Here is a 27,500-nt window from a genome sequence, read left to right on the forward strand (position 1 = left end):
TATATATATATATATATATATATATATATATATATACATATTGTGTATTCTTTATTTTCTATTATGGATGTTTTTTTCCTGTTTTCATTCTTTTTCTTTTTCATACTATATTCATTGAACTAACTTATTCTTAAAATATACAACAAAAATAAACAATTAAAAATGTTTGTTGTTACGAGGAAGATTTTGTTTCTTTTCATTTTTCAGAAAGTATAAGTCTTTGGACTCAATATTATCTTATCTGCTAAGAAAATTTATCACCTGTCGGTAATATACCATATATCGTAAAAAAATAATAAATATTAATATAGAAAATATCTTAACGATGTAATAAGTAGAGCTAAAAGTAGTTTGTTCTCTAAATGATAAGACAAAAATTGTTTCATATATTTTTAAATATGAAAATGAAAATAAATATAAAGAAAAAAAATAAAGTAAAAAAAGCACATACAAAATTCTTCTAATTAGTATTAAATCAAATTGTCAAAATTGTTATTCTATTGTTATTCGATGGTCGCGTGATATAAAATAAATAAATCGATAAAGTAAGGTGCATGTGTAATATTTTTGCAGGAATTATTAGTTCTATTAAATAATTTCAAATAAGAATATCAATGCGCTTGCGTTTGGAGATTTTTATTAATAGCCAAGTTCGTAGAATCAATTAGCGATCATATATCAATGCCTATTTCGTATTAATGAATATAATATAATTCTTATAATATTTCATTTTCATAAACGAATCGATTCAATAATTTATATTGTCGTATGATTTGTACCAAAAATTATATAATACAAAATGTTTAGTATAAACTATTAAAAGTTTTCACGAAAAATCGTTTTTAAGGATATACAGAAATTATAGAAAATATAAGTCACATTATAATTGCGATTTATTTCATTTAAATTGGAAAATTATAAAGCGAAATAATAGATTTCATCGTTATTGTTTTATTGGTATAAATTTGACTCGAAGAGGTTTAGAAGTACGTAAAATAATATTTCCTGTAATTTTAATATCATCTAATTCGTCGACTGGTTCCAAATGATAGTTGTGTAATATGTAAGCTATCATTAATTTCATTTCGAGCATAGCGAATTTTTGACCTGTGAAAGTAAAAACAAAAATATAAAAAATAAATGAATAAAACAAAAAGAGGAAAGTACAAAGTCGAAATAATAAGTAATTTCGAAGTGATCGTTTGTTGATTGCAATACCTACCGATACAATTGCGTAACCCTGCGCTAAATGGTATGTACGAATATGGATTACGTCCTTTCATGTTTTCTGGTAAAAATCTATCGGGATCGAAAACATTTGGATTTGGCCAGTATTCTGGATTTCTGTGTAAATGGTAGATGCTTACACGGCAATTAACACCAGCTGGGACTAAATAATTATCTGAAAAAGAAAGATATATATATATATATATAATACGTGCGCGTTAGTTCTATCATTTGATATCTCGAATAATTGTCCAGAAAAAGGGCATTGTTAAACATAAATTATTATTTTTTATTAAATTACATAACATACCCAACTGCAAATCCTCTGTCAAGTAACGTGATATAAAAGGAACGGTGGGATACAAACGTAGTGATTCTTTTATGCATCTTTCCGTGAATAAAAATTCATTAAGCATTGACATCGTGAGATTGCAATTGTTTTCTTGCATGACGGCTTTTATTTCGTTTCTTATACGTTCCTATAAATCAATAAGATCACGTGTTAATTATTCATTATAAATGCAGACATCTTTCGATCGTGATTTTTTTGTTATTATATAAATCACTTCGCTCGAAAGTATTACCTGTATTGATTTGTACTTTGCAATATGGAACAAAGCAAAACATAATGTCGTTGCTGTAGTGTCATGACCCTGTAATAATATATTATTTTTTATTTTCTTTTTTATCCTTTTCCACAAATTATTTACATTTATCTTTTATCCCAGAATATAAATTACGCATTATGTAATATTTACACGTACGGCAAACATAAAATTATCGACTTCTTCTTGAATTCCTTTATCATCGATTTCATTATCGTTCATCGATGCGGCTATCAGAAGGTCTAACATAGCAAGTCTTTTCTTGATCAACGTATCTGTAACGAAAAAAAAAGAAAAAATAAAGATTGTTTTTTTCTTTTTTCATCGACATTATAAATCATATATTGTCAATGTAAAATTAAAAATACTCTGGTTAATATCGTTGGTTCCGTTGGTGAATACGTCGTCCTCATGCATTTTGTCGAAATTTTGTAAATATTTCCCGTTGGTCTCTTGATGAAAACGTTTCCTTTCTGCAATTATCTGGAATAATGGTAAAAAGAAAAAAAAAAAATAAACGAATTGATCGATTATTTGCTTGATTTTGAAGTGAGAAAATAAAAGAAATCATACGGTTGATGAAAATTTGTGCAACGTTTTTAAAAGTTCATTCTGCTTTCGTCCAAGCGATGAAAATGAAAATATAAAATCTGAATGATACCATGGTCTCCCCAATCTAAAAAAAAAAAAAGAAAGAAAAAACAAGAGAAAAGAACGATAAATCTTTTTCTTATTATTAGAGCGATAATCTACTCTGAATAAATAAATATATGTATATATATATATGTATATAGAATTGTTTAATTACCTGTATGGTACGATTTTGCCAAAAGCGTGTACAGCTTCGCGATATTTACTCTGTAATTCACTTTTATCCTTTAAAGATGTACCCATTGCAGTTTCTACGAAAATAAACATTAAATATAAATCATTTATCCTTTTTAATAAATATTATAAAAACTATATTTAAGATATTTATCTGAATTGACTAACTCACCGCATATAGCGTTTAAAGAGTGCTCGGTAATAAATGACATGAGATCTTTAATTATTGGTCCATCTTTAGTTTCTTCATTGAGTATGCTTACAAGATACTTTGCCTCCTCGTTGAAGGTCACAACAAAATGTTTAAGGATATTAAAATGAAAGGCAGGCGTTAAAATTTTTCGCCGTTCTTGCCACTTGTTACCTTTCAAATAAGTCTTCGTCTTAATCATCATTTACTTAGAAATAATAATTATTTAATTAGAAATTATTATATCAAATTTATCATTATTACCAGTGGTTATTAGCAATCCATCAGAGAGCCAAGGTTTTAGGAATCTATAACCAGTACCTTTTCCTATATGTTTGGTACTTCTCATTAGTTTCTACGGTGAAAAGAAAAAATTCATTTAAATATTTCTTTTTATTTTTAAATTTATTTAAATTTATATTATTTATAAGCGTTTATATTAAGAAACATGTATATATATATATATTTTTTTATATTAAATTATAAAAAAAAATTTACTATGATTTTGCACTTGTCATTACTTACTTCAACATCCTTCGGATTAAGTAGAATTACTAACGCAAAAAAGAAGGACCATATTTTATAGATCGGATAATATTTTCTATCATTTTTTACAGTTTTATCAAAAGCATCGTCTAAAGGATAAATAAATCAAGTGTTAAATTAATATTAATGCAGATTAAATTTCACATTAAAGGATCACATTAAAGTTTGAACAAAAGTTTTCTTTTTCTTTTTTTTTTTCTCTTCCAAATGGTACTTACCATTGTCTAATCGATATCTTGGCACATTTCCTATTATCGGAATTGATTCTGGTCCTGGAATTAGTTCAAGAAGTCTTCCTATTCTTCGGAATTTTATAAAATAGTGTAATAAGATTAAAAATGAAATAAAACCCAATAAGATCGTGAACATTATATCTGTGAAAGAAGCGAAAAAATAATTGAATAAAATGCTTTACACATAACACACACAATATATATATATATATATATATATATATATATATATATAAGATTATATATATATATATATATATAATCTTATAGATAGCAAAAACGAAAAAAATAAAAATAAAAAACAAATTACTATGGGTAATATGAATAGTGACGAATTAGATAACAAAAAGATCATTAATATTAAATTAAAATTAACATTATATTTTGTTATTGATCGTTGTATATTTTATTTTACGAACGAGTTATTTAATGTAATGATAATTTTCACGTACTATCTGCCATTGACGAAGAAGAGGAATAATATTAGAATAAAAAAAAAGAAAAGAAAAAAAAAAAGAAAAGAAAAAAAAAAAGAAAAAGGAAAAAAAAAAGAGAAAAAAAATAATAAATATAAAAATAATAAATATAACGAAATCGAAGAAGTATTCAGAATTATTAAATGCACTTTCACAACTCGATGGAATAAGAAAACAATTAAAATATTAATTTCAAATTAAGCCCAGAGTTTGTAGTAGACATGCGTATGTCTGGAACAGTAAATGTGTAATTTAATGGAGACTGGTAATCGTATAATTATGAAAGATAAAAATAATCATTATGTTGCTAAAACAAAATGGTATAATAAATAAAACATAGATAGTAGTATATAAGTGATGTTATATATCATAAGCTTCGATCAATCGCAATAAACGTTGAAGAATATAAAATGAAAATATAATTCTTAATTATCAAATGTCTCTTGTTTTACATTTCAGTTTCTTTTTTTATTTTTTACTTACTTACTTTTTTTATTTAATACTTTTTCATTAATTTTCTCTTATAACACACAATGGTCTTGTTAATTTGAATCGCGACATATGAATTGGAAAACTATCAAATATCGCGTATAGTCGGTATCTCTTAGCAATAATAAAATTTCAAATGTTTTCATAAATTTTTCATAATGTTCTCGACAATATCAATCGTGACGTATAGATACATAATCATAAAATTTCTATAGAGATATAATTTATCGAGGCCACATAAAATTTCGATTATTTTAATCAGTTTAAATAGCGATAGTGTAAAGATAGGAAATACATATAATTAGTTGAATGTAAAAATGAGAAAAAGAGAACTTTGAGTGTACATAGATAGTAATGTTTGTGTGTGTGTGTGTGTGTGTGTGTATGTGTGTTTGTGTGTGTGTTTGTAAAAGAAAACGAAAATTTTTCTTATCGTATTTACTTCAACCCGATGTAATATAATCTTATTAAGCATTAAGACGAAAATTTTGATGAAATATATTTCTCGTAGACACTTACAACGAGATAAATGTAAAAATTACAGAAATATATATATGTTGAAATTACATCGATTTAAAAAGTTCCACGATTATTAATAAAATATAATATATGATACAATTGGAAACATTTAATTATCACATATATATAATACTACATAAATAAAATTTTATTATGATATATTGTACAAATAAAATTTAATTATTATATCTCACGAAATGATCGTAGGAAAATTTATAATATTACGAATAAATTGTTTTATTTTATTTATCAATGATTAATATTAAAACCATTGTAATAAAAAAAAAAAAAAAAAAAAAGCGATAAATTGTAAAATAATAAATATAGAATACTTGATCTAACTTATACGATACTTCGTAAGTATGACAATGAAATTGATGTAAAACAAATAAAAATTTAGTACAAGTTATAAAAATACAGTATAAAGGTATAATGATAAAATGAAAAAAAAAAAAAAATTAATTAAGCGAATACTTATATTATTGTGATTGTAATAGTTAATAGAATATTTAATGTCGTTAATAAGACTTACCACTCGATGTCAGTACGTTCAATGATTAATAAACAACTCACGAGAATGTTTTAGAATGTTTCAAAAACAAATTCAACTTTATATAATCACATTTGTTGCATAAATGCGCAAAGGAAAAACTGTGAGAAATAAATTCATTAATATTAATAACTGATATTTGTTCTTAAAAATAAGTGCATGTGTATATAAATATATATATATATATATATATATATATATATATATAATTTATTATATATTTATTTTTAAAAAAAGCACATAAAAATATATATATATATATAAAAACATTTGGAGCGAATGAAGCATTGCTTTTTATATCTGCACTTTTATATACATTCACATAATCACACACATACATACATACACAATATATTATTATATTTATACTTGATATGAATTTGATCTAATTAGTTTTACTTCGATAAATGGATACATATGAATACATCGATTAATCTAGAAACTTGTGATGTTATAAATCAACATAATATCAAAATAGACTTGTGGGAGGAATTTTTTTAATTCGAAATTTTATAAAACACGATATCTAAATATTATTTAAAAGTACAGATATCGATTTTATTTGTACATTTTTTCAAGTAATTTTAGATTGCTTCGAAGAAATAATTACTTTATAAATATGTTTTGTATATATATATATATATATATATATATATATATATATATATATGATATGTGTATAAATATAAAATGATCTTGATTTAAAAAATTTGATTTTTTAATAATCCAAAGAAATGGAAAGAGAGAGAGAGAGAGAGATGTCGTATATGAATTATTGGATAAAACGAAAAAGAATATAATAAAATAAATGAAATGAGTTTATATGGAAAGATCAATTGATTTTTTACTCACTGAAGAATATCAAAAGAAAAAAAAGTAAACGATAAAAGTAATGAACGATGATCTTTTAAGACAGATTATATCTATATCTTAGTTCCTTGTAAATGATTTTTCTCGTTTTTATTCCTCTAAAAATTTTTAATAAATTATGATAAACGTTCTCGCGATGCACTCTTCTATTCTTTAAACTGTCTACGAATGTAAATAGGAATTATTATTAGAGATATAAAAAAACTATAGAATAGTATAATATAGTACATAACAGAGAGCTGCGTTATTGTGACGGGATCGACACTCGTTCAATTTGTTACTGTGCAACTTCAACCTTGTACTTTTATTTCTTTCTCAGTCGTCTTATCCATTATCTCTTCACATTATTTCCTTCTTTGTTTCGTATTTTCTTCTAACTCCACTCTTTTATTCTCACTCTTTCTCTCTTCTTCGCTTTAACTTCTATTTTTCTCACTCGCACTAGTGCCCGCATAAGTTCATCCTTCTCTATTCGTTCGTTCGTCTTTTGTCCGTACGTCTTCGTCGTGTCGCCATTGTTCTCTTCTCTATAATACTATTTTATTTCCTTCTTTTAATCGATGAAAAAAAAAATAATAATGAGAATTATAATAAACAGAAATTCTATACTGAGTATATATATATATATATATGTAGGCATTCACAGGATATAATATCAAATATATGTAGGTATAATATTCCTATTCGGTAGATATTCAATCAGATTTTGGCTCACGAATTTTTGTATTTAAAAAAATCGAGCCAAAACTTTTTCTCATTTCATTACGTCGAAATATCACCATACCATTTGTATTTATATTTTTATATTTTTGTATTTATATATATATATTTTTCTTATTTTTTTACCATTTGTATTTATATATATATTTTTTGTATTTTTTTATTTTGTATTATGGATGCTTTTTTTCTGTTTTTATTCATTTTCTTTTTCATACTATATTCACTGAACTAATTATCCTTAAAACATACAACGAAAATAAACAATTAAAAATGTTTATTGTTACAAGGAAGATCTTGTTTTTTTTTTCATTATTCAGAAAGTCTTAGTCTTTGGACTCTATATTATCTAATCGGCTAAGAAAATTTATTACCTGTCGATAATATACCATATATCGTAAAAAAATAATAAATATTAACATAGAAAATATCTTAATGATGTAATAAGTAGAGCTAAAAGTAGTTTGTTCTCTAAATGATAAGACAAAAATTGTTTCATATATTTTTAAATATGAAAATGAAAATAAATATAAAGAAAAAAAATAAAGTAAAAAAAGCACATACAAAATTCTTCTAATTAGTATTAAATCAAATTGTCAAAATTGTTATTCTATTGTTATTCGATGGTCGCGTGATATAAAATAAATAAATCGATAAAGTAAGGTGCATGTGTAATATTTTTGCAGGAATTATTAGTTCTATTAAATAATTTCAAATAAGAATATCAATGCGCTTGCGTTTGGAGATTTTTATTAATAGCCAAGTTCGTAGAATCAATTAGCGATCATATATCAATGCCTATTTCGTATTAATGAATATAATATAATTCTTATAATATTTCATTTTCATAAACGAATCGATTCAATAATTTATATTGTCGTATGATTTGTACCAAAAATTATATAATACAAAATGTTTAGTATAAACTATTAAAAGTTTTCACGAAAAATCGTTTTTAAGGATATACAGAAATTATAGAAAATATAAGTCACATTATAATTGCGATTTATTTCATTTAAATTGGAAAATTATAAAGCGAAATAATAGATTTCATCGTTATTGTTTTATTGGTATAAATTTGACTCGAAGAGGTTTAGAAGTACGTAAAATAATATTTCCTGTAATTTTAATATCATCTAATTCGTCGATTGGTTCCAAATGATAGTTGTGTAATATGTAAGCTATCATTAATTTCATTTCGAGCATAGCGAATTTTTGACCTGTGAAAGTAAAAACAAAAATATAAAAAATAAATGAATAAAACAAAAAGAGGAAAGTACAAAGCCGAAATAATAAATAATTTCGAAGTGATCGTTTGTTGATTGCAATACCTACCGATACAATTGCGTAACCCTGCGCTAAATGGTATGTACGAATATGGATTACGTCCTTTCATGTTTTCTGGTAAAAATCTATCGGGATCGAAAACATTTGGATTTGGCCAGTATTCTGGATTTCTGTGTAAATGGTAGATGCTTACACGGCAATTAACACCGGCTGGGACTAAATAATTATCTGAAAAAGAAAGATAAATATATATATATATATATATATATATATATATATATATATATAATACGTGCGCGTTAGTTCTATCATTTGATATCTCGAATAATTGTCCAGAAAAAGGGCATTGTTAAACATAAATTATTATTTTTTATTAAATTACATCACATACCCAGCTGCAAATCCTCTGTCAAGTAACGTAATACAAAAGGAGTAGTGGGAAACAAACGTAGTGATTCTTTTATGCATCTTTCCATGAATGAAAATTCATTAAGCATTGACATCGTCAGATTGCAATTGTTCTGTTGCATAACGGCGTTCACTTCTTCTCTTACACGTTCCTATAAGTCAATAGGATAACGCATCGATTATTCATTTTTGATCCAAAGACCTTTCTATCGTAGTTTTTTTTTTCTATTTTCTTTTTTCTTTTATTTCTTTATTTTCATTATTATTATATGAATCAATTGGATCGAAAGTATTACCTGTATTGATTTGTATTTTGCAATATGGAGCAAAGCAAAACATAATGATGTTGCTGTAGTGTCATGACCCTGTAACAATATATTATTTTTTATTTTCTTGTTTATCTTTTTCCATAAATCATTTTCATTTAACTCTTATTCCACGTTATAGATTACGCATTATGTAATATTAACACGTACGGCAAACATAAAAGTATCGACTTCTTCTTGAATTCCTTTATCATCGATTTCATTATCGTTCATCGATGCGGCTATCAGAAGATCTAACATAGCAAGTCTTTTCTTGATCAACGTATCTGTAACGAAAAAAAAAGAAAAACTAAAGATTGTATTTTTCTTTTTTCATTGACATTATAAATCATATATTGTTAATGTAAAATTAAAAATACTCTGATTAATATCGTTGGTTCCGTTGGTGAATACGTCGTCCTCATTCATTTTGTCGAAATTTTGTAAATATTTCCCGTTGGTTTCTTGATGAAAACGTTTCCTTTCTGCAATTATCTGGAATAATGGTAAAAAGAAAAAAAAAAAATAAACGAATTGATCGATTATTTGCTTGATTTTGAAGTGAGAAAATAAAAGAAATCATACGGTTGATGAAAATTTGTGCAACGTTTTTAAAAGTTCATTCTGCTTTCGTCCAAGCGATGTAAATGAAAATATAAAATCTGAATGATACCATGGTCTCCCCAATCTAAAAAAAAAAAAAGAAAGAAAAAACAAGAGAAAAGAACGATAAATCTTTTTCTTATTATTAGAGCGATAATCTACTCTGAATAAATAAATATATGTATATATATATATATAGAATTGTTTAATTACCTGTACGGCACGATTCTGCCAAAAGCGTGTACAGCTTCGCGATATTTACTCTGTAATTCACTTTTATCCTTTAAAGATGTACCCATTGCAGTTTCTACGAAAATAAACATTAAATATAAATCATTTATCCTTTTTAATAAATATTATAAAAACTATATTTAAGATATTTATCTGAATTGACTAACTAACCGCATATAGCGTTTAAAGAGTGCTCGGTAATAAATGACATGAGATCTTTAATTATTGGTCCATCTTTAGTTTCTTCATTGAGTATGCTTATAAGATACTTTGCCTCCTCGTTGAATGTCATAACAAAATGTTTAAGGATATTAAAATGAAATGCAGGTGTCAACAATTTTCGCCGTTTTTGCCATTTGTCACCTTTCAAATAAGATTTTGTCTTAATTATCATTTACTTAGAAATAATAATTATTTAATTAGAAATTATTATATCAAAATCATTATTATTACCACTGCTCGTTATCAATCCTTCGGACAGCCAAGGTTGTAGGAATTTATAAGCTATACTTTTTTGTATATGTTGTTTACTCCTCATTAGTTTCTACGATGGAAATAAAAAATTTACATAAATATGAATATACATATATATATATATATATATATATATATATATATATATATTTATATATATATTTATATATATATGTATATTTATATATATATGTATATATATAAATATCTTCTTTTTTTTCCAATAAAATTACGTTAACTTAAATGAGTAAAAAAGAAAAATATCACATTACTCATAAACGTTTGTATTAAAAAGTACGCATATATTATTTTTATAATAAATTACGATAAAATTTACTATGATTTTGTACTTATCATTACTTACCTCAACATCATTCGGATGAAGTAAAGCTACTGACGCAAAAAAAAAGGACCATATTTTATATATTGGATAATGTGTTTTATCATTCCCGACAAGTTTATCAAAAGCATCATCTAAAGTATAAATAAATAAAGTGTTAACGTTATATTAATATTCAATGTTAAGTTAAACAATGAGTACGCTCGAACGAACGTTATCTTCTTTTCTCTTTTTTTTTCTTTTTTCCCAAATGGTACTTACCATTTTCTAATCGAAATCTTGGCACATTACCTATTATCGGAATTGATTCTGGTCCTGGAATTAGTTCAAGGAGTCTTCCTATTCTTCGGTATTTTATAAAATAGTGTAATAAGATTAAAAATGAAATAAAACCCAATAAGATCGTGAACATTATATCTATGAAAGAAGCGAAAAATTAATTTAATAATATATATATATATATATATATATATATATATATATATATATATATATATATATATAATCTTATAGATAGCAAAAACAAATAAAGAAAAAAAAAACAAATTACTGTGGGTAATATGTAATCTTATTAATATAAAATAGAAATTATAATTATCTTAGTAATTAAATATACACTAACGAATTAGATAACGGACGGTCATTAATATTAAATTAAAATTATCATTATATTTTGTTATCGTTCGTTTTATGTATTATTTCACGATTGAGTTATTAATCGTAAAGATAATTTTCACGTACCAGCTTTAATTGACGAAAGGGGAGAATAATATAGGAATAAAAAAAAAAAGAAAAGAAAAGAAAAGAAAAAAAAAATAAATATAACGAAATCGATGAGGTATCAAGAATTATTAAATATACCCTCACAATACACTGTCACAACTCGAAAGAAAAAGGAAACAATTATAATATTAATTTCATTTTAAACCTAATGTGAGTAGTAGACATGCATATGTCTGGTACAATAAATGCCTGATTTAATCATTTCACAATTTATATTGATGATATTGATCTGATCATGATAGGATAATAATGATGCATTTGGATAGTTTAAGGATTAAAGTAATAATAATGTTAAAGCGAATTGATAATTAGGTAAAATGTCGGTGGTAGTATATAAACGTTATCTCGTACGTGAAATTATCGTAAATCAGAAATTTTTATCAATTACAATAATCATTATTGAAGAATCTACTACGAAGATATAATTTTTAAATATCAAATGTCTCTTGTAGTGTTTCAATCTTTTTTCTTTTTTTTTTTTTACTTTTTCATTAATCTTCTCTTATAAAACACAATGATATTGATTTATTTGGATCGCTATGTATGAATTGAAAAACTATCAAATTCTGCATATAATCAATAGTAAAATAGTAATAATAAAATTTCAAATATTTTAATAAATTTTTCAGAATGTTCTCGACAATTTTGATTTCAACGTACAGATACATAATCACAATATCTTTATATTAATATAACTCATGAAATTTTGAATATTTTATTAAATTTAAATAGTACAAGTGAGTAAGAATTGAGAATACATTTGATTGATTGGTTACCAAAATGAAAAATTGTGAACTTTGAGCATACATATATTGAAATGTGTGTGTGTATGCAAAAGGAAATGAAAAATTTTTCTTATCGTATTAACTTTACACTGATCTGATATTATCATACCAAAATTTAAAGTTATGACGAAATATATTTTTTTAAATACATACTCGAGATAAGTGTTAAGATTAGAAAAATATATATGTTCAAAGTACATCAATTTAAAAAGTCCCGAAATGATTAGCAAGATATAATCCATTGTATAAAAGAAAATAAAAAATTTAATTATAATATATGTTTATCATATTATGTAATTTAATTATAATATCTGACGAAAATTAAATCCTATCGTATTATTTATTACAATCAATGTAATATTACGAATAAATTATTTTATCAATGATCGATATAAAAATCATTGTAATTAAATCGTCTTATTATTAATTTAAATGATTATTGCTGGAGAATGATTATTTACGAATGATTATTGCTGAAGACACGAGAGCTATATTAACGGGTTTAGTTGCAAAAAGAAAAAGTTGCATAACAATAAATTACAAAATAATAATTATAAAGTGCTCGATGTAACTTATACGATAATTCCTATGTATGACAATGCATGTGACAAAAAAAAAGAAAAAATAAAAAAAAAAAATAAAATAAAATAAAAACTTAATACAACTTATAAAAGTACAATATAACGATAAAATAGAAAATAAATTAATTATGCGAATACTTACGTTATTGTGATTGTAATCGTTAATGGATTATTTAACGTCGCTAATAAGACAAATTATTGGACGTTAGCACGTTCGATGATTAATAAATAACTCTCGCGGGTGCATTAGAATGTTTTATAAATATTTAACTTCATGTATTTACCTTTATTATACCAACAAGTGCAACAAAATGTTAATTTATATATGCACGTAAGATATATAAACTAATATTATTTTAAAATATATGATGCATGTTTATACATTTAAACCAAATGAACGATTGCTCTTTATATCTGCGCTTTTATACATACGCACACATACATAGATATATACGCGCGCACACAAAAAATAGATTATTATATTTATATATGATGTGATTTTTATCTAATTGCTTTACAATAGACGAATATATAAATAGATGAATTAATCTATACATTTAATTGCATTAAAAATAAATAAAATATGTATGAGAAATTTTTGTAATTCGAATTTTTATTAAACACGATTATTTATTTTATTTAGAAGATCACATCGATTGTATTTGCATATTTTCTAAAATCATTTTAAGTGATTGCATCAAAGAGATAATTATTTTATATATATATATATGTGTACATATATACATATACATATTTAAAATATATATATATATATATATATATACACATATATATATATATATAAATGTATATATATATACATATATATTTAAAATGATCTTGATTTGAAAAATTCAATTTTCTAGTAATCAAAGGAACTGGAAAGAGTGATCGATGATAACATTCTTACCGGATGTATTACTGTAACACGTGTATAAATTTTATAATCCTCTTCAAAATGAGAAGATATTGAAAAAGATAACAATAGATATTGATACTTTCGTTCAATTTTATCTCTCTCTTGTCTTTTAATAGCACATATTTATCAATGCGTAGATTATGAGTACAAAAATGTTTCTTAAAAAAAAAAAAAAAAAAAAAAAAGAAAAAAAAAAAATATATATATACATGCATATGTATATATAAAATAAAAAATTAATATTAATAAATAATAAGAGATGAAAAACGAAACAAATTCCCGTATACAATGATTCTTCATATATTCTTATTGAATTTATTTTTATGATATTATATTTACGTTAATACAGAAAAATCTATTGGAATGACATTGTGTGTTTTATATAATTGTGGATGCTTCTCGTAATTATAATAATAAATCGTACAATTGCTTTGCGCAAAGTAAATATTTCCATTCGTTATTAATATCCATTTTCTTTTTTCTTTTTTCTTTTTAATTTCTATCTGAATCCCGTTTCTCGCCCTTCCCTCCTCCTCATCCTCTAATCTTTCTTTCTTTCTTTCATTTTTTTTTTTTTTTTTATTTCTAATATACGAATAAAGTTAAAAATGAAAAAGTAAAAAAAATTATTTACATTACCTGTCAATTCGCAGATATATATTATATAACCATGTCGAATTATATATAGATTTCGCAATTAATATTTTTTTTCCTGTTTAAAATCAACAGTTTACATGTATACAAATATACATGTATCCTCAAGTATACGTATCATTTTGTATAAATTAAGAATATGTTACTTAATGATCTATTAACCGCACAAGACAGTTTTTTCTTTCTCATTTTTTTTGTTTTTTTTTCTTTTTTTTTTATATTTTTTTTTCTTTTTTTTTCTTTTTTTTTTTTTACGATATTGTAGCGAGCAAACAAATCTGATTTTTAAATTATATTGCCACCGTTCACGAATGTCAATAAAAAAAAAGATCATTCTTACATCAATCTATAACTTCTAATTCCAACATACAAAGTTTTATTTTCGGATATTGTAATAGTAATCTATAATATAGCATGTAGAGATATTTTATATACTCCTTTTTTTCTTTCTATCTTAAGCATCTAATACGGACGAGTTATATGTAATATTAGTATAAGTATTAATAATAATAATAATAATAATAATAATAATAATAATAATAATAATAATAATGATAATAATAATAATAATAATAATGCTACATTGTATGTGTATATATATATATATATATTCATATATATATATATATATGAAGCTATTAAAAAACAATACAAATCTGTATGTGAAATTAATGCTTTATGACGGACAGATATAATCTATGACTGTATAAAGTTATATCGGAATAAAATAAAGTTTTATTCCGTGAATGGTGTTCGTTCCGCTAAGTGTGATATCGAAAATTAAAAAAAAAAAGGAAAAAAAAAAAGAGGAAGAAAAAAAAATCTCATTAAAAGTATTTCTACATAATATAATAAGTTGTAAAAGTATGTATTAAATTCTAGTATGCTTTTTTCTCTTTTTTTTTTTTTTTAATTCTCAAGAATTCTATAGAATATGTCAGACGATTTTTCGTTTTACGTTTTATTCCGAGCGATGTCACTATTTTCTTTCTTTTTTTTTTTTTCTTTTTTAATTTTTTACCAAAGAGAAATAGAATATTCAAAAATACGCTTATGAATTCCAGCTGTTGTCAATTTTGTTTTTATTTGTCTTTTCTTTCCTTCTTATCGTTTTATCGTCGTGATCTTCGTGCACGTGGGCCACCGCCACGTCCACGTGAATATCCACGTCCACGTGATGACTTATTCATTTGCGGAGTGTGCGGAACTTCAACGCTAACTGGCGTTGTTTTTTCAAGCTCCGTATGTTCCTTCTCATCGCCGTCGTCTATTAAATTTCCTATTTCAAGATCATTGTCATTGTCTATGTCAGCCCACATTTTTTCAGCTGGAGTTTTCTTACTCTCTTGTTCATTGTTAATGGCATTATCGATGGATTGTTCATTATTTCCACTGGTTTCATTATTCTCATCTTCCTCAGATTCTGCATCAGCTTCCAATGGATCATATTTTTCATCACCGTCGGTTTTCTTTTGAACCGAGGAACTTTCATTGCTGTTATCTTGTGTTTCTTTAGTTTCACCATTATCTTCATCCTCGGAATGGATAATTTTACGACGTTTCCAATTACCTTCATATTCCTCGCTATTTTGCGATGAATTATCTCTTTTGATCTGTTAAAAAAAAAAAAAAAACATATACAATTTTAATAATAATAATTATATATATATATATAATAAAAATAATTAAGTATATAAAAATATAATAAAAAAGATTATATTTATTTATAATAAAAACTAATAGCTTACCTCAACATCCTCAGTTTCTTTAGATTCTGTATTTGTGATATTGGCAGTTAAAGATTTAACCTCTTGCACGAAATTTCTATAATGCGTTATACTACGAAGATGAGCGTTCATGTCTTCGGATAATAACATAAATCTTCGACATTTTTCACAGTAATATCCTTGTACTTCCTTCACTAAAGATTTACCTATTTGAAAAGAATTTTTTTTTTTTTTTTTTCCATTAAATAAATACACAACAACTTCATAGTACGCGCATGTTAATAATTATAATTATTGATTATACGTAAGATAATTTATTAAATTTTTATATACCTATGGATAATTGATTTTGTCGACAATGCCTGTAAGAAGGTATTTTAAATTTCTTATCCTTTAAATTTTCGGTAATGTCAGTAATATATTCATGTTCTCCTGGTTCATCTTCCTTTTCACTTTTTTGATCAGGACCAACGTCCTTCTCTTCATCATCGGCATTACGTACTTCGGCTTCGCCCTTTCCAAGTTTTTCTGTAATTATTTTATCATCATAAATAATACGTTTGTCGAATAACGTTTATATTAAAAAATTAACGTATGCCCAATGATTTTGGATTTTAATGCGCTTCAACTCACCTTTCTTTTTATTCTTACGTTGTTCCTCACATTGTACAGCATTTTTCATATGAGCTGGCGTTAAGCAATGTTCATCGTACTCTATACGAGATGGAAATTCTTTTAAACATGGGAAACAACGTGGATGCAAAAATGTTTTCAATTGTTGATGTTTATCGCTCTTACGATGCGTCGACAATGTTCCATAAAAATTTAAATCGCACATCGTACAATATTCTCTTATATTGAGATCTACAGGAATCTAAAATTTGTATATAGAAAGTATTTTTATTTTTTTTTTTTTTTTTTTTTTTTTTTTTTTTTTTTTTTTTTTAATTAAAAAGTATCTGTATGAGAGAACAAATGTACATAGCATGTGACGATTGTTTACTAAAGTTTCCTTATAATTATCATACGCACAGATATATGTATACATTTTTTGCTTTCTCTTTATTATAATGACAAGCAGAAAAAAAGATAGGTCAGTATGATTATTCTTGAAAAATAATAAATTTTAAGTAATTTTATATAATTTTATATGATCACTATGTCATATATTGAAATACAACACAAACCTTTTTGCCTCGACGTTTAGAATTATTTAAACTAAGTCCACGTTGTTCTTCCGCTACTCTTAATTCGTGTCTCATTAAATCAACTTTTAATTTGTATGATTCGTCCAATTTTTCCATCATTAATTGATGTGCACGTCCTCTTAAATGATTTTCAAAGGACTGTAAAAAAAATGTTGTATTGTTGTTGTTGTTATTATTATTATTATTATTATTATATATGTTTGTAAATAATATAATATATAATTATTTACATAACCATCCCACATGTGTTTGTTGCATATATAACAAAACATATGACTCATTGGTACTTCCGCATAACGGCTCTCTGCATGTCTAGCTTCAGATTTTTTTCCGGTTGCTTTTGAATCCTTGTCTGAGGTATTTGCATTTGCTTCTTTAGATGTATCATCTGTGACAGCTGCATTAGTAGCAACAGCGGCATTAGTAGCATTAACGGAAGTAGTAGCAGTAGTAGTAGTAGTAGTAGTAGTAGCAGGAGCAGTACCAGGAGATTTCTCCATTTTACTTTCGTCTTCGTCTTCATTTTTAATTTTTATTTCTCCATCATTTATCTTATCTGTTTTAATTTCTTCCATTTCATTCTTCTCATCCTTCCAGTCACGTTTTTTATCTTCAGATTCTTCCACAGGTTCACTGATTCAAAGATAAATACATGTCTTTCATTGAAATATGTTTACATACATAAATATTATATTATAGATTTGATATAAGTATATCATAAACAAGAAAATCTAAATGCCTATGATAGACATCATAATTTAGAATGTTAACATGTGATCAATTATCCAGTAATATTATATACATAAGATATGTATGTAAAACTTAGAAAATTGATTGGGCAGAAGATTTCTCACACTTTACGGAACACCAAATCGTGTTTGAAAATTTTTAGTCGTCCACTATTGTCGGACTAAGTACACTAGATATGGTGTTTTTAGATAATAAGGGCATGTGAGAATAAATCGATATGTGTATGAATTTCGATGTAGTGTAAATGTATTGTCATTATTGAAAAGTAAATAATGCTCGCTAAGTATCATTTATAATATGGAATAAATATGTGATGCAATTTAATGACAGAAAAGAGAAAGGAAGTAGTGTCGACTGTATTATAAACAGTATAACCAAGAAACATCATACATACAAAGATAGATGACAGAATGAGACTTACTGAAGTTTGAAGAAACTATTCGCAATCACCAGGAGCTTACCTTTTAACAACAGGTGCTTCTGCTTTTTCATTATCAGAGGTCTTATTGTCCTGCTGTTCCTTTTTGGCAGTCTGATTTTGTTTAGAGGCAGGAATTGGTTTAGAAGATTTATCGTTGCGATGTTGATTTTGGTTTCCATTCATACGTTGATTGCCAGACTGGGGTGCACGAGATTGTTGTGCAGATGGGCCACGTCGCCCAGCAGGGCCATCTCGGGCTCGATTGCCCATCTAGTCATTGTAGGTCAAATGACCAAACCATCATGAGAAGTATCTGATAAAACTGCGATTCTTCTCAAGTCGAATTTGGTTCTAAGAGAACCACTGGACACTTGAGGGAGAAAAATGTTCTATTCGATATGGAAGCAGGACATGTATGGCGAAACAACGAAGGTCATTGATTCCACTCAAAGGTGGAAGGGAAAGGAAAATCATAACATTTAGTTGAAGATGCTAAACGTAGCACATAGTTTTATTTTGTATCTGCAATGATCATTATGATCATGCTTATGATATTTACAAAACTGTTTTTGTCCTCCAAAAGAAATTTATCATTGGAATGAAGAAGACTTTTAAGTCCCACATGCGTGCAATTGTTTTGAAAATATCTGTACCATCGACTTTATTTGAGATCGATAGACAGAAGACAGAATATTGGTGAAACAAGTCGACGAAAAATAATGCCCATATATTATCACTGAAATTTGTGCCTCAACATTTGTTGTTAATTTCCATAGAACAAATGGAAAGAGACATTTGAAATCAATATCTATCAGCAGAGATTTATAATGAAATTGTATAATGATGATTTATTCCCTTGAAAATCATAGGATACAAACTTTGTCAAATGATAACAATTGTTTATATCTTTGTGATTCATAGAGTATTTTTGATCGAATACCTGAATTGTCAATCAAGCAACTTGATATGTGAAGACGAATTTTAAGTATTGGGATGTTTCAAAGATACAAAAGAATGAAAGGAAGTGTGGACTAAAATTTGCCCATTTTCAACTTCCACTTAAAAATCCAATCTAAATATTTTAGAAAGGCATATGCCTATTTCTAAAAACAAAATATCATAATAGTTGCATACCTTATTGTACGGTTGAGGTCGTTGATTCTTGACTGGATGTCTTATTGGACGATCATTAAATCGTCCTGATGAAAAGTTTTGTTGATTTGGAAAGTTTGGCCCAGGTCCAGAAAAATTATTTCCAAGGCTGAGTAAAGATGGTACCTTATTCAAAAGGGAATAATTGTTTTAATAAAAAACGAAAAAAGATCTTAAGGAAGCTATACAGTAATTTTATATTTCAAAAATTATATTTCATTTTGCGTGGGGAATTGGGAGGGTAAAAAATAAAAAAAGAAAAAAAAAAATATATACATATAAGAACTCACTTGTGGTTGCGTTTCTTGTTGAGTACGTAACAAATTTGAAAGAAGATTACTAGCTATCGCTAACTGCGCTTGCGGAGAAGCCAAAGATATATTATTATTTGGAGTAGGTAAAATTCCTCTTCCAGGCATCATTCCACCTTCCCAAGGATTCATACCGCTATTTCCTCCTCCTCCACCCATACCGCCACCCATATTGTTCCCCATTCCACCTCCTCCTCCTCCTCCACCAATATTACCAGGTCTACCTCCACCTCCTCCGCTATTACCACGATTATTGAAGTTTCGATTCCCGAAGGAATCTCTTTTTAATCCACGATTAAAAGACATGTTGATTTTCTGTAAGACGATTAGACGCGAATCTATTAAAAATACATTTTAGAATAATCATGACGATACTCCAAAGTTTTATGGTACAATAAATATTTATATATATACATATAAAAATTTGAATATACAATTAGAAACATCTATATACATCGGATAAATATTTGAGAATTTATTCATCAATATAATCTATTGCGTCTCATGTCGCTAAATATCTAAGGATAATAAAATTATTTTCGGTATTACGAAATACAGATATATATATATATCATAGAAATCCAATAAAATGTAAATAAAATTAATACGAATCTCGATGATCTTAATAATAATATTTCGTTTTGAATAAATAATTTATATGGATTTTTATAAAACAGGACGCCGTCGTAAATCTGTAAGGAATTTATCGTAGGCGTCCTTACGAAAATATATGTGTATATATATATATATATATATATATATACACATATATTATCTTTCGATATTAGAAAATTCATATGATATTACATATTATTTTCAATGATATAATTTTTCTTTATGAATATTCTTTAAAATTCGTTGAAAATAATGAAATATTTTGAATAATATACTTACCGAAATATGTCTGGGCGTGGAATAAGAGAAAGAATATACCCAAGCCTAAAGCGAAATGGAAATTGCCAAAGCAGGGTTGCCAAACGCTTAACCAATAATTGTTGCAAACTGTTAAACCTTAAAGATCGCAAAGAAAAAATATGTAAGTTAAAACGAACGTACGATTATATTAATACAATCGTTTAACACGAAATTCAAATCGATAATCAATGTCCACTTATCTATGCGATAAAATATTTTCAATTGGTAAATATCGTAAATTTTTGATTGGCTAATCGAGTTAGCCAATCAAAAGAGCTTCCTCCGTTGTACGATTGGTAGCTTGTAGGTTAGAAACGATCTCATTGGTTCGTAATTCGATACCTCGTAACGGAAATTAAAATAATCCAATTCGTAGTATCTTATAAATACATATATATATATATATATATATTTTAAGTGATAAATACTGCAATAAAAAATGGTTCTTTTGAAAATTTAAAAACAAGAAAGGATCATTATATTTTTTTAATCGTAATTACTAAGCAATAATATAACTAATAGATATTAACTTTATGCCATTAGTAATAATAATATTATTAAAAAATATCGATTGTATTCGAGAATATCGATCGAAGATATAAAAATGATTAAATTAATTATCAACCAATATATGTATCAACGTGTAGTGTATTTACCTTCTTATAGAAAAAGAAAAAGAAATAAGGAAAGGAAAAAAAAAGAAAAGGAAGAAAAAAAGAAAAAAAAAATCCATATTATATAATATTTAATATATTCGAGGAAATAATGATGTACATATGTAATGTACATATATATATATATATATATATATAAATATGCGATATGCATAAATCTTAAGGAAAAAAATGAGAAAGGTATTCTATTTCAAGTTTCTTAGAATTTGATGAAAAAGGGCGGGGAAAGATATGGAAGGAGAGACACGAGGTTCGCCGAACTATGACGTATATAGCCGAACACGTACGGGTTGGCGCGATGCCTAGCGTGTGCCTTGTCGTGCCTGGGGTTGTTCAGTATTCCGCGCGTCGTCGTACGGTACAGAGGTTTTGTTTTTCTTTTCCTTCGGTGATCTTTTTTTCCTCATTGAAGCGCGACAAAACTTCGTTCTTGTCCGAGAAAGACAAGAGATATACTAAGTGATAGACACGGGATTGTGAGAAAAAGAAAACAAAAATAAATAAATAAAGTAAATAAATTAATTAAAGTGACAAAGGGATATTAAGGAGAAGAAAGGGTGAAGGGTTTAAAAAAGGAATCATATAATCAACACAATCGATAAACGTTGCTTTTGAAAAAAGGGTATAGTCCTTTTTTTTTTTTTTTCTTTACGAAGTAAGCAAAACATAATTTATATTTGACGTTTATAATTGCATTACTGTGAGACGAAATTATATTCGCAGAAATAATGTGTGTGTATGTGAGTGTGTGTGTGTGTGTGTGTGTGTGTACGTATGTGTTTGTGTGTATGTATGAGAGAGAGAAAGAGAAAAAGAGTTACAGTAAGCTGGCAATGATAAGTAGATCTTCGAAAGAAATTTAAACGTTTATATACTAGTTTAGATTATTTCTTTTTTTTTTCTGATAATAGAGAGAATTATTAAAAATAGTCGTGAGAGAGAGAGAGAGAGAGAGAGAGAGAGAGAGAGAGAAAGAGAGTAAGACCGTCTTTTAGTATGTTAACATAAATGAAAAATCACACGAGCCCATGTGAGATTCACGTGCCATTTTTAGGATATATCTGTTTACATAGGACTATTTTTTAATTAATTTCAGATTTGGTATTATTAAAATTCTGATAAAATATATATATATATAATTTATGTTAAAAACGTACGTATTAGGATTGAATTTTAAGAATAGCTCGATATAAATAACTTAAAAAAGGTCAAAACACACGTACATAGACTCATACGAATAAGCTTGTGTGCGTACGTTCGTACAAGTATACAGAAACACGGACACATGCCGTAAAGAAACGTAGATTTATAGGTTTTGGACGCGCAAAACCAGTCAAATCTTTCCATATGTTTGTTCCGTTAGTAATTTCGAACGCGTTTTAGTTTATTGAAATAAAGACAAATTCGTGTGGCCACGTCGTAGAATTCATAGCTTTGCTTTTCTTCCATTCGAATTGCGCGCTTGCAAATTGTTTTTTGGCGGTAAATACAAACGCCAGAATAACAATATGTAGATTTGGCATTTGAAATAAATTTCTTTTTCCTTTCTCTGTCTTCCTTTTTAATTATATAAAATATATATATATATATATATATCTAGTTATAAAGGATCATGTATAATGAAATTAAAAAACAAATCTTTTCGTATCGTGTTAATATTAAATGCGAGACATTACAGCTTTCAAAGATAATAGATTTTACGTCTAATTAACTTTACCAGAGCTCTTTTATGATATCCAATAAAAACGAGAGGACATCGTATTAAACGCTTACGAGTATATCCAAGTTCCAATGAATTTTGCTGATCGAAGATAATTAAAGGGAACAGAAAAAGAAAAGAGAAAAAATTAAAACGTACAATTCGTGAAATCGGATTATTGTCGAGAACAATTTTTTCGTTATTAATATCGAATCGCATATTGTAGAATAAAAAAGAAAAAGATAAAAAAAAAGAAAAAGAAAAGAGAAACACGAAAAAAAAAGACAAAAAAAAATACAAATGTTTGCGGGCGTAAAGAAGAAATTTTATACACACACACACACACACACAAATATATATATATATATGTTTTTTTCTTTTTATTTTTAATTGATAGGCAATCTGTTGTTTTTTTTTTTTTTTTTTCTTTTCGAATCGAAAGAAATATAATTCACTGTTTGACGGAGTTAAACACTGCATTTCCTTTTTCGAAAGAACGAACAAAAACGAAAGAAAAAGAAGAAAATGAAAAAAAGAAAAAAAAACACACAAAAAAGAAAAAAGTAACAGACCGATAGATTCGTAATAATCTGTCGACGAGTGCGAGTAGTTTTTAATTAATAAATACGACGAGATATGAAACGTGTACGTTAACGGGTTATATCAAAAATAGAACGAGAAAGCTCGTCAGATCGAAAGGCAATTTTCCTTTTTTTTGACGAAGTGTTAGTGCGCGCGTTAATTTATTTATTCTCTTCTTTGTTTTTCTTTGTTTTTCTTTTTTCTTTTTTTTTTTTTTTTTTTTTTTTTTAATCTCACAACCATAAACAATAAAGTTGCAAACGCAAGAACGATCGATTGAGTTTCTATATACTTTTTGTTCGTTCTTTTATTATTATTATTATTATATTATTTTTTTTTTTTTTTTTTTTTTTTTTTTTTTTTTTTTTTTTTTTTGAGGAGGTTTTTTGGCATCCTTGCAGATATCATGATATTGAGGGGAGGATTTCTATGAGGGTATAAAAATCCGGCCAATTTGTAAAATCTTCAAAAATCTGTAGAACGTACGAGTCCCAGTGGAGAGGAAGAAAAGTGATATAAAAAACAAAAGGATGATCTATTATCAAGATTATGATATAAACAAAATTATTTATCAAGAATGCGATTAGAGAAAGAAAGAAGAAGAGAAAAAGAAGTAGAAGTAGAAGAGGAAGAGGAAGAAGAAGAAGAAGAAGAAGAAGAAGAAGAAGAAGAAGAAGAAGAAGAAGAAGAAGAAGAAGAAGATAATCGAGTTACGTTGGGAACGCGTGGATCATTGGATCGTGCGGAAGTGCCTCTTGGGAGGGTAAATATCTCTTATACGTTATAAAGGACAACAACCGAGGGGATATAGAGCGCGATTTGAAGTTGGGTAAACTTTTTTTACTGGAAAATATTTGCTTTGAGATTTTATATATATATATATATATATATATATATATATATATATATAAAAGAAAAAAAATAGAAGAAAAAAAAAGGTGCAAATATCCCGAACAAATATATATTTACGTCTTTTGTTCGACGCAATGGTAAGTCCCAAGAAACGAAAGATGCGATAAAAATCAAAGGAAGATTAAAAAAGCGAAAGAGAGAAGAAGAAGAAGAAGAAGAAGAAGAATAAAGTGTAAGAAAGAAAAACAAGAGATCAATCTAAGAAAGGATTTCGATACAAAAGCAAAATATATATATATATATATATATATATATATATATATTTATATTTATATATATTTGACCGACAAAATGGCGGAAGAAACGTTTCGTCGTAAAACTCGATCGGCCTCGATTTGTGCCCCTGGTTTTTCGAGTATGGAACAAATGTTAGGTACCATACCACCATCGGGAGCAAAGGAAAGGGACAAAAGCGATCGTGAAAGAGACAGTGGTAGCGGTACTCCTGATAGTAATACACCAACGAGAAGACGAAGACCAGCGACGAGATCTCAAAGCGCAAGAGTTTCCGGAGCGAATAAGAGCATTCGACGCAGGGCGGTACAAAGTAAGCATACATACATATAATCAAAGTTCTCTTTCAAAGCAACGCTTTCTTAGAATAAGAATTATGATTTATCTATTTTCTTATCGGCGTTCTCTCTTCTTCCTCGATCTCACCACCGCCATCACCGCCCCCATCCCCCACAGCCCCCATTCGTGTTCGTTCTCTTCTGGTTATTCAAAATAAACCGTTTTTGTGCGAGCTCTCCTCCTTCCCCCACTTTTTCATCTTCTATCCTTTTCTTCCTTCTTCTTCTTCTTCTTCTTCTTCTTCTTCTTTTTTTTTTTTTTTGCTTCCTCTTGAGAAATCTTTTTGACCGGAGAATTTTACGTACCAAAAAATCTATTCTACGTGCCCTCTTTCTTCTCTCCCTTTCTCTTCTCCTTCCCTTTAAAATCGTATTATATCCTAATCGATGTCAATTAGTGATCACGCATAATAGTGATCGTACGTAATTGATTGATATTTAATTGTGCCATCGGTTCAATTAATATCACCCAATATTTTTCTGATCGGACTTAATTAATTATGATTAATAATCGTATTAATTTGATTTAAGAAATGACAACAGTTCGAACTGCTGTCTCGATACAAAATAGAGAATGAGAAAAGAGTGAGAGTAAGAAGTATATGTACTCGAATTCAATCGTTCGTACTTTTTTTTTTTTCCCCTCGTTCTTTTTCTAATTTCAAGATGACGATATTCTTTTCAAGAGAAAGTGATAGAAATAGAGCTAGATAAATGAGTATCTTATATATTTGAGATGAAACTTTTAGATAGAGTAGCAGTTACTTCTTTGTTAATGTTCAACGTCGTAAACTTAGGGTAAAAAAAAGAAAAAAAAGAAAAAAAAAAAAGAAAAAAAAAAAGAAAAAAAGATATGTACTTTCGAGAACGATCCATGTGTATAAAAAAAAAAAAAAAAAAAGAGTGAGGAAGAAATAGGTTTCGATCGGTTTTCTCCAGATGGAAAAATAATAAAACTTAATTTCTTTCTTGCCATCATCATCATCATCATCATCATCATTGATCATTGATCATTGATCATCATCATTGATCATTGATCATGATCATACGATTTTCTTAAACTCTAAGCAAAATTTTGCAAACGTAGAAATTGTCAGAGAGTGACATATTATCAAAATGTTCAAACGCGAAAATAGAAATTGTTGCGATTTCAAGCAATTTTTGGGAATATGAAAAAAAAAAAGAAAAAAGAAAGAAAGAAGTACGTATATTGTACAAAGGATTATTTTGATAAAACCCTTTGGAGATTCGTATTTTATATAGGGTGTCCCTTAAAGATCAAAATCATATATATCAAAAGTTTATAGAAACGGGATTATATACTATATATATATATATATATATATATATATATATATATATATATATGTATGTATATATATATAAAGCAATTTTTTAATAAGGGACCATCCAGCAATGAGATAAATGATGGCCATGTCGGCTGACTTACTACGCTACAGGATTTAGAAAGTTGATTGTTCGATTGCTTATCGTTGAACGACATAACGTGAAACTTTAAATTAGATTTGAAATGATCTAACGCGATCAGAGTTTCCTTTCTTTTTTTTCTTCTTTTTTTCTTTTTTTTTTTTCCTTTCTCGTCATTTAAAATTATAACTTTTAACATAAGGAGAAAGAAGAGAAAGAGATAGGAGACATAAAAGTTTAATTTAAATTGAATTACCTTTATACGTTCTTAAAGTATGATTTAAATCATTCGGAACACCACGTATATATTTTTTTTCGTTTCTACAATTCGATTGTACAAAAGTATAAACGTACGTACATACGTACGCATATACGTATCTACATGAGATGAGACCTGGTAAAAATTCGAAACGTTAAATTACGTTCTTAAAATGAAAAATTTCAGTTATATACATTTTTATATATATATATATATATATATATATATATATATATATATATATATTTCTTTTTTTTTCTTTTCTTTTTCTTT

The 27,500-nt window shown here is 26.7% G+C and overlaps 4 protein-coding genes and 1 long non-coding RNA gene across 18 annotated transcripts in view; 2 read left to right on the forward strand and 3 right to left on the reverse strand.

Moving 5' to 3' along the window:
• The window catches only part of LOC124427612, a 2,108-nt gene extending 1,081 nt beyond the window's left edge, over window positions 1-1,027 (forward strand). Inside the window, exon 2 of the long non-coding RNA XR_006942993.1 lies at window positions 208-1,027. This is a non-coding gene — a long non-coding RNA (uncharacterized LOC124427612). The remainder of the gene's footprint in view (window positions 1-207) is intronic.
• LOC124427610 (cytochrome P450 4C1-like) lies at window positions 621-6,793 on the reverse strand. 6 transcript variants are annotated; one of them, XM_046970739.1, is made up of 14 exons: window positions 6,513-6,793; window positions 5,643-5,761; window positions 3,612-3,767; window positions 3,373-3,482; window positions 3,112-3,202; window positions 2,830-3,021; window positions 2,641-2,734; window positions 2,406-2,508; window positions 2,201-2,315; window positions 1,992-2,107; window positions 1,812-1,880; window positions 1,538-1,706; window positions 1,223-1,402; window positions 621-1,107 (listed from the first exon to the last, which is right to left on the reverse strand). In XM_046970739.1, exons 3-14 carry the CDS (start codon window positions 3,760-3,762, stop codon window positions 944-946), a joined length of 1,554 nt encoding a protein of 517 aa, XP_046826695.1. In that variant the 5' UTR covers window positions 3,763-3,767; window positions 5,643-5,761; window positions 6,513-6,793; the 3' UTR covers window positions 621-943. The 6 variants fall into 6 exon arrangements, with proteins under 6 accessions (XP_046826695.1, XP_046826696.1, XP_046826697.1 ...); XM_046970740.1 differs by having other exon boundaries at window positions 6,759-6,785; XM_046970741.1 differs by lacking the exon at window positions 6,513-6,793 and adding an exon at window positions 6,007-6,025.
• Window positions 6,794-7,980: 1,187 nt separating this feature from the next.
• Window positions 7,981-14,139, reverse strand: LOC124427611 (cytochrome P450 4C1-like). Its single transcript, XM_046970745.1, has 13 exons — window positions 13,187-14,139; window positions 11,157-11,312; window positions 10,920-11,029; window positions 10,535-10,625; window positions 10,253-10,444; window positions 10,064-10,157; window positions 9,833-9,935; window positions 9,628-9,742; window positions 9,419-9,534; window positions 9,239-9,307; window positions 8,926-9,094; window positions 8,583-8,762; window positions 7,981-8,467 (listed from the first exon to the last, which is right to left on the reverse strand). The coding sequence occupies exons 2-13, from the start codon at window positions 11,305-11,307 to the stop codon at window positions 8,304-8,306; spliced, it is 1,554 nt and encodes a 517-aa protein (XP_046826701.1). The 5' UTR covers window positions 11,308-11,312; window positions 13,187-14,139; the 3' UTR covers window positions 7,981-8,303.
• An 837-nt stretch (window positions 14,140-14,976) lies between these two features.
• Window positions 14,977-21,224, reverse strand: LOC124427609 (zinc finger protein on ecdysone puffs). Of its 2 annotated transcripts, none has more exons than XM_046970736.1 (10): window positions 21,081-21,224; window positions 20,166-20,501; window positions 19,858-20,001; window positions 18,764-18,993; window positions 17,783-18,185; window positions 17,532-17,690; window positions 16,978-17,218; window positions 16,678-16,872; window positions 16,366-16,550; window positions 14,977-16,230 (listed from the first exon to the last, which is right to left on the reverse strand). In XM_046970736.1, the coding sequence occupies exons 2-10, from the start codon at window positions 20,490-20,492 to the stop codon at window positions 15,730-15,732; spliced, it is 2,385 nt and encodes a 794-aa protein (XP_046826692.1). In that variant the 5' UTR covers window positions 20,493-20,501; window positions 21,081-21,224; the 3' UTR covers window positions 14,977-15,729. The 2 variants fall into 2 exon arrangements, with proteins under 2 accessions (XP_046826692.1, XP_046826693.1); XM_046970737.1 differs by having other exon boundaries at window positions 20,166-20,524; window positions 21,081-21,169.
• Window positions 21,225-22,107: 883 nt separating this feature from the next.
• Window positions 22,108-27,500, forward strand: part of LOC124427316 (GTP-binding protein GEM) — a 39,865-nt gene continuing 34,472 nt past the window's right edge. The window contains exons 1-2 of one of the 8 annotated variants that reach the window (XM_046970076.1): window positions 22,108-22,430; window positions 24,435-25,515. In XM_046970076.1, coding sequence (XP_046826032.1) covers window positions 25,260-25,515 — 256 coding nt within the window. In that variant the 5' untranslated portion in view covers window positions 22,108-22,430; window positions 24,435-25,259. The remainder of the gene's footprint in view (window positions 22,431-24,434; window positions 25,516-27,500) is intronic. The other 7 variants (XM_046970080.1, XM_046970079.1, XM_046970077.1 and 4 more) reach the window with 7 other exon arrangements.

Source organism: Vespa crabro, chromosome 10, assembly GCF_910589235.1.
Source record: "Vespa crabro chromosome 10, iyVesCrab1.2, whole genome shotgun sequence".
In the NCBI taxonomy this organism is placed as follows: Eukaryota; Metazoa; Arthropoda; class Insecta; order Hymenoptera; family Vespidae; genus Vespa; species Vespa crabro.

Excerpts from the sequence above, each read along its gene's own strand:
- LOC124427610 (XM_046970738.1), bottom strand. Across the intron at positions 3,203-3,372 it reads TTAATCCGAAGGATGTTGAA|AAACTAATGAGAAGTACCAA; the intron begins GTAAGTAATGAC and ends TTTTCACCGTAG. Across the intron at positions 1,108-1,222 it reads AGGGTTACGCAATTGTATCG|GTCAAAAATTCGCTATGCTC; the intron begins GTAGGTATTGCA and ends TTACTTTCACAG.
- LOC124427609 (XM_046970736.1), bottom strand. The coding sequence starts at position 20,492 with ATGTCTTTTAATCGTGGATTAAAAAGAGATTCCTTCGGGAATCGAAAC. Across the intron at positions 20,002-20,165 it reads AACAAGAAACGCAACCACAA|GTACCATCTTTACTCAGCCT; the intron begins GTGAGTTCTTAT and ends CTTTTGAATAAG. Across the intron at positions 17,219-17,531 it reads CTAAACGTCGAGGCAAAAAG|ATTCCTGTAGATCTCAATAT; the intron begins GTTTGTGTTGTA and ends TACAAATTTTAG.
- LOC124427611 (XM_046970745.1), bottom strand. The coding sequence starts at position 11,307 with ATGTTCACGATCTTATTGGGTTTTATTTCATTTTTAATCTTATTACAC. Across the intron at positions 10,626-10,919 it reads TTCATCCGAATGATGTTGAG|AAACTAATGAGGAGTAAACA; the intron begins GTAAGTAATGAT and ends TTTCCATCGTAG. Across the intron at positions 8,468-8,582 it reads AGGGTTACGCAATTGTATCG|GTCAAAAATTCGCTATGCTC; the intron begins GTAGGTATTGCA and ends TTACTTTCACAG.